The sequence below is a fragment of the Podarcis liolepis genome, assembly GCF_965112155.1.
Source record: "Podarcis liolepis genome assembly, chromosome: 10".
NCBI classification, from domain to species: Eukaryota; Metazoa; Chordata; class Lepidosauria; order Squamata; family Lacertidae; genus Podarcis; species Podarcis liolepis.
The window spans coordinates 38,029,362-38,049,853 of record NC_139562.1 but is presented as its reverse complement, the minus strand read 5'-3'; the positions used below and the strand labels follow the sequence as shown (position 1 = coordinate 38,049,853).

Below are 20,492 nucleotides of genomic sequence, written 5' to 3'. Positions count from 1 at the left end.
CCGAGTTAAGTCGTGGATTTCTTCGTGCATATCATGGGCGTGATGGGGGGCGGGGCAGAGAGGAAAGTGCTCTCTGTGTAGAAAATAGTGCAAGAAAATAGTTGCACATGCCCCATGGGAAAACCTAAGTGTTTCCCAACTGCTTAGTGCACCGTAGGCCCAGCACAATCCCGTGCATCTTTACTCGGAAGCAAGTGTTTGTACATTCCATAGGATCTACTCCGGAAGTAAGCGAGTTTAGGATTGCACCCTCAAGCTGCAGCGAAGTTAAATGGCTGCACATTAGTTCCAACTGAGTGATACGATTGGTTACATGGGGCTTAAGCGCTACTTTCTCTTACTTTCTCTTTATTTATACTGTGGAGATTTCAGTTACTGTGTAACAAGTTATGAGCAAACCTTACAACTACTGTAACGTGTGGCGTTTTTCGTTACGATGTTGATTTCATCAAGTAGATAGTAGCAATGCAGAGTAAAGTGACTGCTGTTATGTTTTGTTATTTTACAAGCTGTAACATTTGTTAAGGAATGCTTTTGAGAACAGGCTGCAACAAAACTCATTTTAGAATAGGAAGAGGGTAGAGGAAACATATACCCGAGTACACACACAGTAATTATATATAAACTTGGGTATCACTTTCCTTCTGCATAGATAATTTATTAGAAAGGTTTAATGTTTGTTGGTGACTGTATCTATACTGTATCTATTCACCATTTACAGACTATGAGCTGGGGGGGGGGGAGCCTGAAACTTTGAGGCAAAATGTGGTTCTGACTGCTTATCCCCATCTGCAATGTTGCTTTGTTTTATTTGACCTCTTATCATAAGCAGCCTTGAGCAGCTTGAGTAAAGAAGAGTTCAGTAATTGGGATGCTCAACAATACTGAACCAAAGGCATTCTAATTGTCTTCTTTCATTATTCATGTGTCCTTTTTTTGTTAGCATAAGCCTGACAAGGAATAATCTGTTACATGTGAATATTCTTGATATTATCAGCTTGTCACTTCCCAGACTCTCTCTTTAAGAACCAATAAAAAGATCATAGCTCTCTTATAAATGCATTATTGCTCTTTTTATGCTCAGAGAGAAGCTTGCATACCTTACAAACAAACATTTTAAAGCAATTAGTGCGATGCAGAATGCCAAATGGTTGTTGCAAAAGTAGTAATTGACTCTACTCCAGTTCGACAAAGATGTTTTTAATATACCGTACCGTAACTGGATGTGGTGATTCAAGCCCCAGTCCAAACAATGGATTTCCACACCATATCACAAACTCCTTTTGAAGATTTTGGGAAGGGTTGTAGCGCAGTGCTTTGCATTCAGAAGGTTTGATTGGGAATGTTCCATGCCTGGAGAGTTGTTGTCAGTAGTGCACTGTAGACAGTATTAAGCAAGATGGACTGACTCAGTATGAGATCATTTCCTGTGTTGCTTGTTTGAATTTTAAAAACAAAAGCACCATAGAATTGTACAGTTGAAAGGGAACCTGAGGGTCATCTAGTCCAGCCCCCTGCAATGCAGGAATCTCAACTAAAGCATCCATGGCAAATGGCATCAAGTCTCTTCTTAAAAACCTCCAAGGAAGGAGAGCTCCCAAGGGAGCCTGTTCCACTGTTGAACAGCTGTAACTGTCAGAAAGTTCTTCCAGATATTTAGTTGGAATCTTCTTTCTTCGTTCTTGTAACTTGAAGCCATTGGTTCAGTTCCTATCCTCTGGAGCAGGAGAAAACAAGTTTTCCAGCAGTTCAAACTCATACTGTAAATGTTTCTAGGTGTGTGATCCTCTGGATTTTGATAACAATGTGCAATGAGGTGTGGAGAGTGGATTCATATTACAGTTCCGCACTTCATCTTCCTATATTTGTCAGATTACCATCATAAAGGTCAGCATTCTAGATCTTCCAGTTTTTTGCCTTTATGCAAAGTGTAAACTTAAAGCAATCCTGTCAAAAAGCAACAATAAAAAATAAGACCCAGCAGCAGAATTTATACAGTTGAAACCTGCTAAGATCAAACATGTTTTGTTTCCATATAAAAAGACACCAGGAAGGTACTCCATAGTCCAAGCACTACTGCCAAGAAGGCTCTGTCTCTCATGCTTGCTCACATAACCACCCAAGATGTTGGCATAGAGCAGTGTTCCCCAACCTTGGGCCTCCAGCTGTTTTTGGACTACAACTCCCATCATCCCTCGCTAGCAAGACCAGTGGTCAAGGATGATGGGAATTGTAGTCCAAAAACAGCTGGAGGCCCAAGGTTGGGGAACACTGGCATAGAGAACAGCAGCTCTGGGACAGACCCTTCTTGAGGTAGCAAGGCTCAAGACTGTTTAGCAGTGATGGCCAAACTTGGCTCTCCAGCTGTTTTGGGACTACAGTTCCCATCATCCCTGACCACTGGTCCTGTTAGCTCGGGATGATGGGAGTTGTAGTCCCAAAACTACTGAAGGGCCGAGTTGTTGCTTTGAAAGGAGCCTAGAAACCAAGTAATCAGTGAAACTGAAACAAGGTTGGAGTTCTGTGCTTTAGTTGTTGGGCTGCAGGCAAAGGTCTGACTACCACATTTTGAAAAAAATCAACCTTTCACCATTCACATTTTAACAACGCAAGTGCACAATAGGCTTCTTTCTCAAAACAGTTTGTAGCACATGTCTTTCTGTTCACAGTGAGTGAATTCAGGAAGATTTACATCATTGAGTTGCCCTATATAATCTATTCAGTGTCTTAGTTATACTATCTAGTTTTGTGGAACAATATGTCCAGACACTTCTGTTCTCCCATAGGGCATTGGTGCTCAGCATTGTCATTTGAAATGTAATCCGTGGTTCATGAGCTGTCCGAGTGAATCTACAGAGGGATGAGCCAGACCCATGACTCATTTTTCCTAACACATTTTATTTCTCATAGTTAGCCAAGATCCCTTCCATTTGGGGAGATCGTTACCTTGGATGTTAGAAAGAATTGAAGAATTGAATTGGACATCTCTGTAATGTCCAAAGGGTCAGTGCAGGCCTGACAAGTCTCTTTCTAATCTTCTCAACCTGCTATGTTTGAAACACCTGTTGGGCTACAAGCAAGATCTGCAGATGCTACAAAGAAAAAGTCCAGCTGATGTTTTTACAAGCAACTCTTTAAGTGATCATAAGTCTTAAAGTAGTTTTGTGCAATGGTGGTCAAACCCTTTACTGAAGGGGAGACTCCCAAAAATTCCTTCACCTTTGCAGGCAAACTATATTTTCAGTTGTGAACATTCTCCTTGAGGCCTAAAAAAGGGGCAAGACTAGTGGTATAATTCCAGTTGCCTGCTCTTGCATAATCCCTCTTCATTTGAGACGAATTGTGAAATCATTTGTAGCTGAGTTAGCAAGATGGGAAGATGCTGAAGATATAAACAAAAGATTCCCTTGCCCCCTTGACTCATGGGAAATCCTTGTCTGTTCCAGGTTCTCTGCAGTAGGCTAAAGGTAAATTCACTGGGAAATACGACATTCTGTGTCTCTAGAGACCTTTCCTGTGTGCTTGCACCAATACACAAGTAGTCCATGTACATGCCTAGGGATGAAGTATTACCTTGTCAGCTACTTATTTATTTCCTATAATTTATATACCGCTTGATCGTAGAAAAGAACCCAAAGTGGTTTCCAAAAAAGCTGCAACAATGATATTATCACTAAAATAAAAATAAAAATACAGTCATACCTCGGGATAAATATGCTTCAGGTTGAGCACGTTCGGGTTGCGCTCCACAGCGACCCGGAAGTAACGGAGTGCGTTACTTCCAGGTTTCGCCGCTCTCGCATGCGCAGTCAAAATGACGTCATGCGCATGTGCGGAAGCGGCAAAAAGCAGCACGCGCAGACGCGCTGTCGCGTCTTACGTTATGTTCAGAATGTGAACGGGGCTCTGGAACGGATCCCGTTTGCATCCTGAGGTACCACTGTGTATAGCAATAGTTTTAAACATGCAAAAAGTGAAAACAAAAACAGACTGAAACAAATTAAAACTTGCACCAGCTTTCTAAACATCTGGGTAGGTTTGTCTGAACAAGAATGTTTCTAGCAGGTGCCAGTAAGAATACAGTGAAGGTGTTTGATTGATATTAATAGTCATATGAAGGCTCAGTTGCCTGCCCAGTCTCTTGGGCAGCAATGGGGAACCTGTGGTCTTCCCAATGTTGTTGGACTCCCAACTCGCACCATTCCATCCAGCATGCCCAATGATCTGGGGTGATAGGAGCTATAGGCCATCAACCTTAGGAGGCCTACAGGTTGCCCATCCCTGCTGTAGTGAGAACTTGGTCCATGAGGGCAGATCAAAAGGTAGTCTTCTCAAGAGGAGTCTGTGTAGCTTCTCTAGTTGAGGATGCCGAATGGTTTTCTCTTGTGGTTAAAGTGTGGAACTAGGACCTTGAGGGACCTGGGTTCAAATGCCCACTCAGCCATGAAGCTCATTGTGGGACAATCATTGCTTCTCAGTCTAACGTACCTCACAGGGTTGTTGCTGGGATTAAATCAGGAGAACCACGTATACCAACTTTAATAAGATTTTTTTAAAAAACTAATAATGGGGAGAATCTAGCTGCATCTAGCTCTTTAGAAATGATCCATTTTCAATGTAGATTTTGACTCCTATATACACCTTTTAGTTTGTATCAGAAGCCTGCCCATTTCCCATTGGGTGCCTATATCCTAGCGACATCTTCCCTGACATAAAAATTGCATCCCTTCTGTGTGCATTATGGCAGGCAGGTCTCCATTTAATTGCTCTTTAAATAGCACTAGGAAGAAAAGAAGACAGAGTTCTCTTTGTTGGTTTTCATCTTTTCTTTTTCTCCTCTGTAGTGTGTTTCTGGAGATCTTAACTGACAGCTTGTGAACTTTCTGATGTTTGGTTGTTTTTATTTTCTAATTCCCAGAGTGCGAGATACATTCACTGTCTTCTGATTTCTCACCTATGCATCACACCAAATGTGTGTGTGTGTGTGTGAGAGAGAGAGAGAGAGAGAGAGAGAGAGAGAGAGAGAAAACCTACTAAGCGTGTTTTAATTCTCTGCTGTAGAATGTTAGGGATGTGTGTTTTCTGGAAAATGTTGGCATAGAAAACATTCCTAAGTAAACTGAAGCAATTTACATGGAAAAATTTATAATGCCCTAGAGAGTAATCTAGTATAACATGTTTATTTTACTTATATTGAGTCAATTAAGCTAAAAATGGTTGCCGAATACTGTATTTGCAATTGGAATGATTAGCAATGAACTCAAAAAAATGGACAGATTTCCATGGAAAAGCAAAGCGCTAGAAAATTCCCACCCCACATCACAATTTTTTATTCCATAACATAAATGTGTACTGAAATGAATACTTCACCTGAAGTTCTGAAGGACACAAATATGCAAGATTCAAGTAGGTAGCCATGTTGGTCTGACGTAGTTAAAAGAAATTAAAAAAAATAAAAAATTGTCCAGTAGCACCTTAGAGACCAAACTAAGTTAGTTGGTCTCTAAGTTGCTACTGGACAATTTTTAAAATATTATTACAAATAGGCAAGCAGAACATTGCACAAATGGAGAGACTCTCATATTCATAGTGGTGCTTTAGATTGCTCTGTGCACATATATGCATCTGGCTCTGATCAGTGAGGTGAATGGCAAAGAGCTCTTGCACAGAGATCTTTATGAATGCTGTGTATTTTTGACTCTGCGCGCCCCCCCCCCCAAAAAAAAAGCTGCACAAAGAAAATGTGAACTTTGTGCAAAATTAAAGCAGTATAGGTATATTGTTCACTTTTGTAAAACTTGACCTGTTTCTCCTAGTCAGACATAAATTGAATTTTCTCTAGGTGAAGCATGGGCTAAACCTCTTGAGTTTATGATCCCTCTTCTGAGCATTCTTCACACACTTTCAAGACTGACTTTAAAGCTTTTGTGAGCAGAAGAGGAAGGCAAGCAATGTTTAGCAACTTCCGCTGCCCCTTGCAGCCCCTTGGGGACTCCCCCAATCCTCTGGAGCAGATTTATGGGATGTAGGGAGGGGGAATTGCTAAAAACTTCCTCCCCACTCCACCTAAATGTTTAACTGTACATGTGGGACGTGTACATTGTAACATGCTACAATAATATACCAGTTCTGATATATTAGAGACCAAGTTTGTTAAACAGGTATCTTCAAATGTTACTAGTTACTGTTTATTAATGTATAAACTGCTTATATGCCAAGTTGAATTCTAAGCTATTTACATCTATAAAATCAATTATAAAATAAATATAAACTAATGGGGTTCCGTTTGCCAGTTGGAAAGCCCTATTTAGGCATTGAAACAGAAGATGGTTTTGGAAGTAATTTAAAGAGTGCTTTCCTAAATTATTTCCTGTATGTACGATTATTTGTATACGATCCTGTTTGTTAGACCTTGCAGTATTTTAAAATATATATTTTGTCAGCTTTCAACTATCTGGGTGTGAGGGCTTTGTAACTGTATGGGGAAATCACAGTTCCTTTAGCAAAATGTTAACTATCTTGCTAATAATAATAATTATTATTCTCTGTTTTTCTAGTAAAGATCCATAAAAATCCAGTGCTGGTCACAGTGACTTCAAAACAGATTTTTAAAGAAGAGAATGCTTAAATGAACAGATACTGTGCTTGAAACGTAAGTCAAAGATTTTATTAAAGTTGTTTAGCAGACGCTGGTCATCAGGTTCATACTGCTTTAAATTATTACATGCACACCCCAGATAAAATCTAGGTAGTTGTTTTCTTCTAATATAAAGAGCATAACTGATTTTTTTTTTTTTAGCAGCAGGCATTCTTTGTGTTATTTTGGGGCATGTCTCTTTGTTCCTGAGATCAGAATGTGAACCCCAGGTTGTTAATAGAAGCCAGTATCTGCAACTAATTCCCGTATTGTTTTTTTATAATGTGGTTGATCTCACTGATGGAGGTGGGAAATGACCTGAAACCCTGACAAGCAACAACTAGTGAAAGAATATTTTGAATTTTCCATAAATTTGCTTCTGGAGACCAGCACCGTACAATGGTTAAGAGGCAGAGCTATGAAACTATAGCGCTGTGAGCTAGGAGTAATTATTTACTGCTGGGATACTTCAGTTGGTGGAGCATGAGACTCCTAATCTCAGGGTTGTGGGTTCAAGCCCCATGTTGGGCAAAATATCCCTGCATTGCAGGGGATTGGACTAGATGACCCTCAGGGTCCTTCCAACTCTACAATTCTCTCCTTCTATGATTCTTATAAACTCAATCTAGCAGCTCAATCTTAAGTTTGTATTCTCATAAGGAATCATCATTTGTGTTCAGTAGGGCTGACTCCCAGGTATGGGATTGCACCTAAAACAGGGATGAACGCTACTACCCTGACTCCTCTTGTTGTCTCAGGATTCAGGTTTGTAGGTTTCTCCTTTGCACCATTCATATGACCGCACTGGTAAAATACCAGTAGGCGAGAACACTGAAATATATGGCTTGGATTTAAACACTCTGAAGGGCACCAGGTTGGCAAAGGCTGTGCTAGTTAAATTAGCCATTTTGATTTGCAAATGCCGATTTTTATGAAGAAGAAAAAAGATTAAGACATGTTTGAATCTGTTCCACAGCTATAATTTGTGAGCGCTCCGGAGAAGATGGCTTATGTTAACCTAAAGGAAATTGCACTAATAGTTGGAGTAGTGGCAGCTTGCTATTGGAACAGCCTGTTTTGTGGCTTTGTTTTTGACGACGTTTCAGCCATTTTGGACAACAAAGATTTGCATCCTTCTACTCCATTAAAAAATCTCTTCCTGAATGACTTCTGGGGGACTCCTATGTCTGAGGTAACTGATTATCATCCTGTAGAAATATTGACAGCATTTTTAAAGTGTCTTGCTGAGCTGAAACATTGGCCACATTAGGACAATCATATATTGGCTTAAACGGGTTTTTGACTGAGGTTTTTTTTGCCTGTGTCTGCATCCCCTTCCCTCCCATTTTGCAAGCTTCAATTAGGTCAGGAAATCTCTAACCATGATTTCCCATTCCACCCATACTGGGAAAGCAGGGTTACCAGACTTGAAACGAACCAGAACGTTTCACAGTTTGAACTAGTTTGAGATCTTGGCTTGTTCAGAAACCAGTAACTCGACCTTCCCAGATTGGGAAGTGGTGGTTTGTTAGAAATTTCTTGGTTTAGATGTTACTCCTGCAGAAGGAGGAGTGAAGGGACTTTGTTCAAAAGCTGTATGCAGACAAATGCCGGCTCCCTAGGCCTATAGAGTGAGATGAGCGCACAACCCCAGAGTCGTCTGCGACAGGACCTAACGGTCAGGGGTGCCTTTACCTTTACTAAGCTGATGTATAATTATCTGAAGTAGGCCAGTGACTTCCAACACCCAAACTTTAAAGTTCTTAATGAGATTTTTAGAAAAGCTGAAAAATTAGTATTATACCTTCCATAAACTTTATTTTGTAATGTATATGTTCACAGTCTTGATCATGGGTAGACAAACTAAGGCCTGGGGGCTGGATCCAGCCCAATCGCCTTCTAAATTTGGCCCGAGGACGGTACGGGAATCAGCGTGTTTTTACATGAGTAGAATGTGTGCTTTTATTTAGAATGCATCTCTGAGTTATTTGTGGGGCATAGGAATTCATTCATATTTTTTTTCAAAATATAGTCCGGCCCCCCCACAAGGTCTGAGAGACAATGGGTTTGTACAAATGTTGCCAAAATAACAGACCCTTAAAAAAAAGATGGGAGGTATTGGCAGAGCAAGGTAACCATGAGGTTTGCAGGAGCACCAAAAATGTCTGTTAAAAAAAACAAAACCAACCAGTAAGGACTCAATGGCTATGGATTGCTGTTGATTGGGTTGAGTGCGGGATTGTAGAGCAGGTGGGAAGTGGAATGGAATGGGGCCACTAAGAGGAACTGGAACAAAGATATAACAAGGCACAGACAGAGAAGGGAAAGAGTGGCTGGAACCCCGAACAGAAGCCCTCCTATCTTCAGCAGTTTGTTGCAGGGCTCTGCTTGTATGATCTAGACACCAAGCCCCATCTGCAAAACTGCAAGGTTTGCAGTAAACAAATAATCAAAGGACATAAACTTGCAGGGGAGTTGGATTGTGTTCTTTTTTATGCTACTGGGTTGAACAGGCAGAATTGGGGTGAATGCATCCATAGCTCAGAAGGACATCAAGGAACCTCCCAAGCTTCCCTCGAGTCTTCTCCGCAAGCCAGCAGACTTGGGAGAGCACTGGGAAGGTCTCACATTGTGCTGAGCTTTATTAATGTAGAGTATGAGGCTTTCTTATGAATTCTGTACAATGTCCAGCAGTCTCAGGGGCAGGGATTTGTGTGTGCAGTCAAACAGAATACGTTTTGGAAGTCCGTTCGACTTCTGAAACATTCAAGAACCAAAGCGCGGCTTCTGATTGGCTGCAGGAAGCTTCTGCAGCCAATTGGAAGCAGCGGAAGCCCCATCGGACGTTCGACTTCTAAAAAGAACATTCAAAAACCAGAACACTCACTTCTGGGTTTGTGGTGTTTGGGAACCAGAATGGTCACCTCCCAAAGGGTTCAGGAGCTGAGGTATGACTGTATTGCTTAAGGTAGGGTTTTTTGCCGCTAGTGACCATATTTGTGAAGCCTGCATCTGAGCAATACCTTTCTGAATGTTGGGAGGTTTTCTTTTATGGTGTCTGCCTTCTTGGGAAGACTCAACTATTTGCAATGCGTCTTGCTTTTAGGCTTCTGATTTTATGCTCTAGTTGAGCTATTTTACCACAAAGATGGATATATTCCCCCCCCCCCCAGTTCGATCTACATGTGGGTCTGTGTGTTTTTGTTTTTTAGGAGCGAAGTCACAAGTCATACAGGCCGCTCACTGTGCTCACGTTCCGTTTGAACTACCTGTTCAGCGAGTTAAATGCTGTCTCTTACCACTTCCTGAACGTCATCTTCCATGCAGCTGTTTGTATTGTCTTCCTCAAGGTCTGTAAGCTTTTCTTGGACAACAGGAGCAGTTTGGTTGCTTCCTTACTCTTTGCAGTGCACCCAATACACACTGAAGCGGTAAGTAAGCCTGAAAAGGCTCCGTTGAGTTCTTGTTAAAGAATAGTTCTCTTAACGACAAATGACAAACTGTCAGCAATGACAGTCTTGTATCTATCTTGGGAAGGAGAATAGGAACATAGAAAGCGGCCTTGTATTGAGTCAGACCTAAATCAGACCATGGTGTGTTGAATTTGTCAACTTTCAAATTCCAACAATCTCAAGAAGTTGGTTTGGCACGGTAAAAAAAAAATTCCAAGAGTACAACTGGAGCATTTTTTTGTCATCTTCTCTGTGGTAGGTTTCAATGACAGGCATTGAAGTAAGCTGTCACTTGTCTTTAAAATGAGCTTACCTTGTTGGCTGTGGGAATTGTATCAGGGTTAACTACAAAGAGAATTCTGCTAGCTACATAGTTCATTTGCATGAACAAATCCTTTGGATGATGGCCTAGATTAATATGTTAATTTTCTCTCTCTGTTTCTTTCCATCCCTGTTAGGGCATGGGCTGAAGCTCAGTGGTATAGCTCATCCTTTGCATTCAAAACGTCCCAGGTTCAACCCCTGATTTCTCTAGACTGGCGGAGGTCCCCTCTCTGTAATCCTGGAGAGTTGTGGCCAATGTTGACTATACAGTGGTACCTCTGGCTATGTATCCTTTGGGTTACGCATGCAGCAAACCCAGAGGTATTTTTCTGGGTTTCGCTGCATGCACCGAAGTGCTCTACCGTGCACATGGACAGAACAGGCACCTCCAGTTGCGAATTCCTCGGGATCCGACCGGAGCTCTGGAATGGATTCCATGCACAACCGGAGGCACCACTGTACTGAGCTATAGGGCCTAACTTCATATAAGGCAGTTTCCTTTCTTCTTGTTGCAATGTTCAGTTTGGGCAGTTTCATAAGCCTGACTGCTCCTTGAGCCCCTTTTCAAAAGATACACTTTGTCTGTGAGTGCCATCAATATCTTAGCTTTTGCATCATGCCCTCCAGATTTGGGGAACTCCAGCTCCCATCATCCCCAACCAGCAAGTCCAGTGCTCAGGGATGCTGGGTGTTGAATTCTAGTCAGCTTTTCATTGTCTGGTTTAGTGCTTCAAAGGCAGCAAGCGGCACTTTGAACTAGACCAGGAAACAGACCAATGCAAAGGGTATTACGTGCTCCCATCACTTGGTTCCTGCAGGCAGCTGCCTTCTGCACCAATTGAAGCTTCTGAATTTAGCCAGATAAATCAGTGTAGAGCAGTGCTTCTCAAGCTATCTGATCTGGGGGACTGGCAATCCCCGCCCCACCCGCCATATGCCAGGGGCCTGTACCATACAGTGGTACCTCGGGTTAAGAACTTAATTCGTTCTGGAGGTCCATTCTTAACCTGAAACTGTTCTTAACTGGAAGCACCACTTTAGCTAATGGGGCCTCCCGCTGCCGCTAGAGCACAATTTCTGTTCTCATCCTGAAGCAAAATTCTTAACCCGAGGTACTATTTCTGGGTTAGCGGAGTCTGTAACCTGAAGCGTATGTAACTCGAGGTACAACTGTATTTGGTCCATGAAGCACCCTGCCCAAGCTGGGCTGTGATGTTGTTGTTGTTGTTGCTGCTGTTGCTGTTGTTGTTTATTGAATTTAAATACTGCCCTATACCTGGGAGTCTCAGGGCAGTTCACAGATGCGGTGATAGAGTCGCTGAGGACGAGCAGCCAGTGACTCACAGACCAGCACCAGCCTGTGTACCATCACTTTGAGTAGCACTGGAGTAGAAGTTTAACCGTGGATTTGAAATGCAAGTTCTAAACATGGCTGATCAGTTGTAGAAATAAACAACATTGAAGGTTTATAACAGTCAAACTCCAAGCACTCGACTCCTGGGAGATGGTTCTGCTAAAGAATATGTTCTATTTTCCTCTGTGGTGCTTTTATAAGCTACTAAAAGCCTCAAAAAATGAACAGTGCATTTATTAAGGCAAAGGCCAGTCTTCCCAATCTGGTGCCCACCACATATTTTGGGCAATAACTTTATTCGGCACCAACCAGTATGACCAGTGTTCAGGAATGGTGGTGGTCTTGTAACCCTTGGAGGACGCCCTGGGAAAGGCTGAGCCCTGTGGAAATTGGTGCATGCATGCACTTGTGCATGTTGCACATGGTGAGACTATAAATGCATCCGCCGAAAATGTCATTGGTTAGGCATGCTTTCTCACCATGTTTTCTACAGAGCAATCCTAATTAGGATTTGAGTACTTCCATTTATCAGCCACTTGAGGGCACAATAATGCTGTACTTGACATCGTCCGTCACCAAAGTAGTGGAAGCTCATTCCACTTGTCTTTGCTTTCTTATTTAGTTTACTTTTGGTGCAGGTGCCCCTAAGGATTGCATTTATCCTGCAGTCTTTGTTCATCACTTGCATAGCTGGTTTATCTTCTGTCTTTACATCCTAATTTTGTTTACCTAATGATCACTCTCTCCTCTTCTGTTTAGGTAACTGGTGTAGTGGGCAGAGCAGAGCTTCTCTCCTCCATCTTTTTCCTAGCTGCTTTTTTGTCATATACCAGGTCCAGAGGTCCAGAAAACACGATTGGTAAATACCTGCTTTGGGTCATGTAGTTTTATTCACAGACACAATGACCTCTAAGGGTGTAGTCCGCAAAAGAAAGCTATCAAAACTGCCCTTTGTGTTGGTCTCTGGTGCTCCCTTTCCTTCTGTCAAAGGTGGAGTACTAATAGTGCAGTCCTAGTAGTAGTAGTTCTTACTACCAGTGGTATACCAGTAGTAGTACACTACTGGTAAGAATTAGTGAGTGTAAGAGGCACTCTTCTTAAATCAATGCATTCTGATTGTTTCTACTCCTCATTCAAACCCTGTTTGGCCTCAAACATCATTAGGAACATAGGAAGTTCCCATTGGTTATCCATTGGAACATAGGAGTCAGACCATTGGTCCTCCCAGTTCAGCATTGCCTATGCTGCCTGGAAGTGGCTTTTCAGGGTTTTAGATGGGAGTCTCTCTCTACTCTGCCTGGAGATGCTGCAGGTGGGAAAGGAGCTGCTAGGATGGATTCTTTTCATCTGAATGTGCTTGTTAAAATGCCAGTTTTTAGGTTCATTATTAAAGGAACATATAGCCCTACTTGCCACCTCTAAAAACTTCAGAAACAGGCAGTGTATACAAGGACTGCTTTATAAGTCTGTGTCAGTAGGTGAGAATGATACATTATTGTTAGCTTTCAGTACAGTAGTACCTTGGTTCTCAAACGCCTTGGTACTCAAACAACTTGGAACCCAAACACTGCAAACCCAGAAGTAAGTGTTCCGGTTTGCAAACTTTTTTTGGAAGCTGAGCATGCTCCCTTTTGGTTGTTACGCTGAGGTCTGTCTGTTTTTGCTATTTGTTTTGCATTTTTGCTTTTGCGGCTCTTTTCGTTTTGTTTTTGTAACTGTGTGGAACCCAGTTCAGCTACTGATTGATTGATTGTGTGACTGCAGTACATTGTTTATTGCTTTCATTTTATGGATCAATGGTCTTGTCAGAAAGTAAAATTCATGTTAAGTTGCTGATTTAGGGGTTGTTTTTAAAAGTCTGAAACAGATTAATCCATTTTGCATTACTTTCTATGCAAAAGTACACCTTGGTTTTGGAACGCTTTGGTTTTGGAACGGATTTCTGAAACGGATTAAGTTTGAGAACCAACGTACCACTGTACTAGCAGTAGGAATGCGCTTTGCTCAACCCAGTATGATTGGCTTGCCCACCTCATTTAGTCTACAAAAGGATAAGGAAATTGATGATCGCTCCCAAGTCATAAAGTATTGCTAATGCTCTCAGCATTTACAAATGACACATTTTCTTTCCCTAAATTTTTTGCCGGCTAACCATTTGTCTCTTTTGCATTGCAGTGTGGACTCCTATTGCAGTGACTGTGTTTCTGGTGGCTGTGGCAACATTATGTAAGGAACAAGGAATAACAGTGGTGGGAATCTGTTGTGTCTATGAAGTATTTATAGCTCAAGGGGTAAGGAACTTGTGCAATCTCATTCTAAGCCTGTGGTTAACCCAAGAAATGTGCACATTTCTAATTTTGTGATAATACGCCATGCTCATGTGACCACTTATTTTATTTTGTCATGCTTGGGTGGGTGGCTTGCACCCCTCAAAAGGTTTGTGGCAGCATAGAACTAAAAATCACCTCAAGATAATCTAGTCAATCTTGCTGTGCCAGAACAGACAGACTGAAAACATTCCAAGCTGGTTGACTCACAAGGTACAGTGCCACTGTTGGAGAAATTCAAAAGGGGTACCTAGGCTGCAGGTTACCCTCCCAGAAACCAAAAATAAAAAGGATGCAGGCTTCAAGTGAAAAAACAGGCCTTTATTGAAATACCAGTGTGCATAGGGACAGCCTCAAATATGAGAAGGTTGTAAAAGAACCACATCCAAAGAAATGGGCTTTTATACATTTCCAGTTTACACACATGATTTCTATTCACAAATCAAACCAAGCAAGCTTAATAAATGCAACCCATCATCCTGAACCAATAAAAATATTTTGGCTCCTCAGATCAGTCCTCTTCATAATATCATGTGATTACATATAACCGTTTTTCAGTGTCTTTCTTTATTAAGACTTTGATTAGTTTCCCTATTCATTAAACGTCTCTCAGGATCCTCTTTCACCTGTCTTCAAAGCAATTCAAGATTAATCACCATCTAGAGATGTTTTGAAAGCATCCCTCCCATTTAGCCAGTTGAACAGAACTTCCTTAGCATCATTCCACCCTATTACAAAATCCTGGCTTTTCTTCTGGCTCCTCTGAGAAGGGCGGGGCAACTGGGGAGGAGAGCGCAGACTCTTTCATATTTCTAGAGATCCACTTCTGAGCCAATAGGGGAATAAGTAATCAAATAATCACCCTTTGTAAATGTATGCTGCTTACAGTATAAAAGCTGGGGGGGAGAGCATGCAAGCACCCAACAAAATATCAATAGAAATGTTTTCCATTTAAAACAGGCCGACTTTTTAATTTGGTGATCTTTAAGACTTTTTAATCAAGGTTTAGAAGTTATAATTGCGGTGGCTGAGAATGAGACAAATAAATTTCCTCTAACCCCCCCCCCCCCCGTCCTTAAAATTAACTTTACTGAAAAGGTTCTCTGAAGTTGTTCATAATGTGTGTATATGCAATATCTGCATTCTTAGATATTTTGCAAGTTTGGGTAATAAACATTGTGTTGCAGGGGACTGTCACAAATTGGATTTTGGGTTTTTCTTCCTACTCATGGGCAGGACCATAGGTTGGCCATCTGTGATACATAGCTATAGATAGATAGGCAGGTGGATGGATAGATGGGTCAGTGGGTAGGCATCTTTCTCCCTAAAAGCAAAATAGTTAGGCCTTTATTTTCAGAAAGATCTTTTGTCTGAGATCCAACAAATGGGGAGGGGGAATCCATAATGATTTGGCGATGACTAGGTGTGCAGTCCACACCTCCAGGGCCAGCCTGCCCATGAGGCACACTGAAGCAGCCACTTTGGGTGGCAAAATCTTGTGGCGCGGCACTCCCATGGGTGCCCTGCCACCGTTGGGGTTGCATGGTGGCGGGTTCCCAGGAGATCTCACCAGAAGCTGCCACAGCTGCACAACCTCAGTAAGTGAGGCGGGGGCTGCGAAATGGGATGGCTCATCTCTGTGTGCCTCGCTGGCATGTCACGACTCCCCAGAGAAAGCAACTCAGCCTGGCAAACCTCCAAAGTACATGACAGCAGGGGCACTGCATGGCCCAGCAGCTATGGAGTCTTTGCAGAGGCTGCTTTGACTGAATAGAGCCACCACAAAAGCTTCCAGCAGCTGGAATCTATAAAAAATACAGCAGCAGCAAACCATTAATGCCATCCATAGAGGCACTTCACTCTTGCAAGGCTCGTGGACAGTACTTATGGCTGTGCTTACTTTATGCTGCCTCTTGTTGCCTTTATGTGACTTTATTGCTTGCGCTTTTATTGTACGCTGTTTGGGGAACTTCAAAACTGAGAAGTGGTCTATCAATTTAACTAACCATAACTGTATTCATTGCTGGTATTGGTTCATGGCAGTGAATGGCACTGAAAGGTTTACTTTGCTTGAAAACTAAGCTTTTTCTCCCCCCCCCCTTTCCCCCCCCCAGTATACCTTGCCTATTCTTTGGGATACAGTGCTACAGATTCTCCGAGGCAAAGGCAGCATTCCTTACTGTATGCTCCAAATGCTGTTGAAGCTGATAGTTCTGATGTTCAGTACTCTGCTTCTTGTTGTGATCAGAGTCCAGGTCATTCAGTCGCAGTTGCCAGTGTTTACAAGGTAAAAAAAACAACAACACCCAGTATTACAACTTGGTGATGAGTAAGTTTCCACCAGGTGTCCACTTGGATTTATTGCAGAGCTGATATTCTTTTATATCGTTTGATTTCTCTGAAAACTAAGATATCTCCCTAATTCATGTCCTTGAGAAGAAGATATGCAAAGCTTGCTGGATCAGTCCAGTGGTCCATCTTGTCTGTCATCTTGTTCTCACCAAATGCCTACTAAATCACAATTTAGTGTTTCACAACGAGCCTCAGCAAGTCTTGGGCTTGAACAACCTCCCTCCTCTGGCAAAGCCACAAGGAAGGATATGAAAGGTTTTGTGTACATTTTAGATTAACCACAGCTTTCCACGCTGGCTAATCTTTACTTGTTCTTGCTAACCATAGTTATGATATGAAGAGATCTTATTTTCACTGACTGTAGTAGAGATTAATAACCACAGTTTCGGGTTCAGGCAGCATGCCTGTTAACTGTGGTTAATCTAAAATCGAAGTGGAAGCTTCCAGTCTCATTGCAAATGCGCTTGGAGAGAGGGAAGGGAAGAAGTCTCTTGTGGCTCATCTTTCTAACTCCAAGCCGTGGCCAGTTCTGTCATTGCAGATGGAATAAAACAACTTTTTTAATTAAAGGGAGCATATTCAGAATGCTAGTCATTCTTTTGCAAGTGACCTCATGGTAATACTTCAACCTTGTTCTTGATGACTGGCTGCATGGCTGATGTGTGTTTCTGACAGAAGCACAGTTCTACACTAGTAGCTCATGCTATTGAGACAGAATGTATGAGGCAGATTGATTCTAGTTTATAGTAGTTCAGGTGGATAAGAATGCAGCCGGACAACGACTAGGCTATCTCTTTTCTTCAGTGGTTTTTGTTCTAAGGTGAGGGTCCTGAAGGAGTTGCTGGGGGAACAGACAGGCCTCAACTTGACCTCTACTTGTGACTCATTATTAGGTCATTGCAAAGACTTGGAAGGCAAAGGGACTTACACACAAGGTGTTAGAAATCAGAAGGCACATGTAGCCTCCCCCTTGCAGGCCAGATATACTCTTGCATGATTCACTTGTGGACTTCAGTACACTCTGAGGTTCTCCTTAATCCTTTCTGGTCGCTGAGCAGCAGTGAGAAAGAGTATACGCTGTCAGATTGACTTAACTGTTACGGCCTATGGCTTATATTTGTTAATCTTGGCAAAGCTTGAACAATTATGGAGTTGGAGGTTTCAAGATTTTTTTCCTCCAACTTTTCTTACGGCAGATTACTATGATTTAAGTTCAGAATCTGCTGTTCTTTGCAGTGTCTTGGGATCTCCTGTTACTCAGAACAGTTTAAAACAGAACCTTTGTTGTTTCTTTGAACTAGGTTTGATAACCCAGCTGCTGTCAGTCCATCTCCTGCAAGGCAGCTGACTTTCAACTACCTCCTTCCTGTGAATGCTTGGCTGCTTCTTAATCCCTCAGAATTGTGTTGCGATTGGACGATGGGCACCATACCATTGGTAGAATCTCTTCTAGACATCAGAAATGTTGCCACCATCGCCTTCTTCTGCTTTTTGGGAACATTGCTCATCTTCAGTCTCCGCTATGCTGGAGATTCTTCCAAGACTGTGTTGATGGTAAGTGATGTCTCACTGTGATTTAGAATTGAAATGGAAGAATGGTCCATGACCAGAATTCACAGGAGAAAATCACCTTGGCTATTCTTTCAGACAACCCTTCCCCTGCTCCAGTCTCCTGGTGCCTGTCTCCATCCGGCCACTGTACCTGAAAGTATTCATATTCAGATTATAATGGAAACTATTTTGCAGGTTTCTTCATGAATCTGATTCTGAGAAGCTCTTTAAGTCTAACACTAGACGCATCAAAGGGCCCTGAGTGCCAGAAAATGAAGATGCATTAGTGTTGATAGAATGATTCCTTAAAGTGCTGCTTAAACTGGTTAACAGGGAAATCCATTTCCTTCCTTTTAGAGCCTTTGGGTATGAGCTGTGTTCATACACCTTTTAGGGGCCATGCACCAGGGACTTGCACTGCCAGATTCCATTGCTTCATATTAATTGATCCTTGCTACATATGTGCTCATTCAGCTCCACTACTTTGCTTCCTTTGTTAGACCATTTTGCGTTCATTCACTGACATGTGGGTCCTTTTGGACCTGGAAAAGGGTAGAATGTACTGTCGAACACGAGGGCCAGGAACAGAACCCCTAAATTAACACTCTTTTATGTATTCCTAGTAGGTCCTAACATGGCTTCCTATTATTTAGCATGACAGCATATCAAGCCAAGTTAGATCAGTGCTCCTAAGAATGTTATTGGTAACCATCAAAATGGTACATTGTATAGCTATAGTTTAAGGTTACATCGTATGTAGTGTTTGTCAATAGTTTGCCATTCATTTGCTCCATTTTTCAGTGTATCTCTAACTTTGCACTGTCTGCTTTGCAGTGTACTTTCGTGATTTCCCCCTCTACTCTTATCGCCCCTTGTAATGTATCCCTCCCCTCCCCCTCGGTAATGTGTTCACGCAATGTGGGCCGTGTTGGCAGCAAAGTTTTTTTGTCAGGTTACGACGACATCATGCCAGTAGCACTAGGAACAGTGTGAACATTAGGACAGGATGATTTTTTTCTCTCTCTCTCTCCCCCACACGCTCATTCTAGGGATGAATCAAAATTTGTGAACAGCAAGGATGCTGGCAGCTGCTCTATTACTTGTTAACAGCCATCCCTGCTACAGAAATGGTGTGAGAATTCAAACAAAATTCAATATAGGAGCAGTCCCCCGGGCAATTCAGGACTCTTGAGTAGGCATGTCTTGCAATCGGGATCAGCTGAAGCCATAACAAGATTTTTCCTCCGTTCATTTTACAGCTCACTTGTTCTACAGATTTGATCAAGTGTGCTGTTGGTCATGGTTTCGGTAGAACTGAAGGCATGCAGTTTGCATTTCAGAATTATTGTTGTTTTATTATGAATGTCAGAGTGCCAAAGAAGAAAGGTGGTGGTAAAGAAATGTAGTGAATAATACATTATATGAATATATGCACAATTTGCAATTCTAGCTAGTGTTTGTATGTCTTTTTTTCTTTTGCTTTTTTTAGGCACTTTGTTTAATAGTGTTGCCATTCATCCCAGCCTCCAACCTTTTTTTTCCTGTTGGCTTCGTAGTAGCAGAGCGAGTGTTGTATGTTCCCAGCATGGGATTCTGCATGCTAGTAGCCCATGGGTGGAAAAAGCTCTCAAGCAACAGGTAGGTTAAAAGTTACTGCTTGCGGGTGAGACTGGGGTTCACGGGGCAATTTAATGTTGTGGCGTTGCATGCATGGCAGCTGTCTCTGTGGCTCAAGCTCTTAACTCGCTTTACCATCTTTTTCCATTAACATGATTAGCAAAGTCACGGGTTAATGCGCCCGTATGTGTCATTCCATTTGGCCAGGAGGCCATTTTTGTGGATATCCCGTGACAAATGTGACAACTGCTACTCTGTCCTTCAATATGAGGATAAAGCTCCAACAATAATTATTATTTATATTTAATAATTTATAACCCGCACTTTCTAAAAATGCAGCTTGAATAAAATCAACACAGTACAAAGTAATACCATTTTTAAAAGTCTGATGGAAATCTCAGTTGTATGCAGTGTGCATAGCATGAAATGGCCTTGTTTAAAATGTAAAAATATTTTGAAAGTAGCTATTTAGTAATTTGCAATGGACACCTATGTTTGCCTACCCACCATTGCATTCAATGAGGCTTACTCCCTAGAAAGTGTGCACAAGATTGCAAACTTAAAATACTCTATTAGGCAGCAATCTTGTACACACTTACCTGGAATCATGTCCACGTGAACTCAGTGGCACTGAGGATTGCCCTGTTAAGTCTTATAAAGAAGCCTACAGAATTTCCCACCAAATATGATAAAGGGGTCTTTTTTATATTTGATTGAGTACTTCTTATAACTGAAACATCATGTGGCTATTATAAAATGGTTGTGTTTTCAATTTGAAAACAGAACTCCTGCTTTTCCATAAGTTGGAACAAGGAAGGAAAAGCAGATTGGGAGTTGTCTCCATTGTAGTTTAACTGTACAGCTTTGTGAGGCATGAT

The 20,492-nt window shown here is 41.9% G+C and overlaps 1 protein-coding gene across 2 annotated transcripts in view; it reads left to right on the top strand.

The window, feature by feature from the left end:
* Window positions 1–20,492, top strand: part of TMTC3 (transmembrane O-mannosyltransferase targeting cadherins 3) — a 37,952-nt gene that overhangs the window by 947 nt on the left and 16,513 nt on the right. The window contains exons 2-10 of one of the 2 annotated variants that reach the window (XM_083463059.1): window positions 1,777–1,887; window positions 6,558–6,652; window positions 7,614–7,829; window positions 9,850–10,068; window positions 12,527–12,626; window positions 13,943–14,058; window positions 16,209–16,381; window positions 17,748–18,000; window positions 19,487–19,635. In XM_083463059.1, the coding sequence (XP_083319185.1) occupies window positions 7,641–7,829; window positions 9,850–10,068; window positions 12,527–12,626; window positions 13,943–14,058; window positions 16,209–16,381; window positions 17,748–18,000; window positions 19,487–19,635 (1,199 nt within the window). In that variant the 5' untranslated portion in view covers window positions 1,777–1,887; window positions 6,558–6,652; window positions 7,614–7,640. The remainder of the gene's footprint in view (window positions 1–1,776; window positions 1,888–6,557; window positions 6,653–7,613; window positions 7,830–9,849; window positions 10,069–12,526; window positions 12,627–13,942; window positions 14,059–16,208; window positions 16,382–17,747; window positions 18,001–19,486; window positions 19,636–20,492) is intronic. The other variant, XM_083463058.1, reaches the window with a different exon arrangement.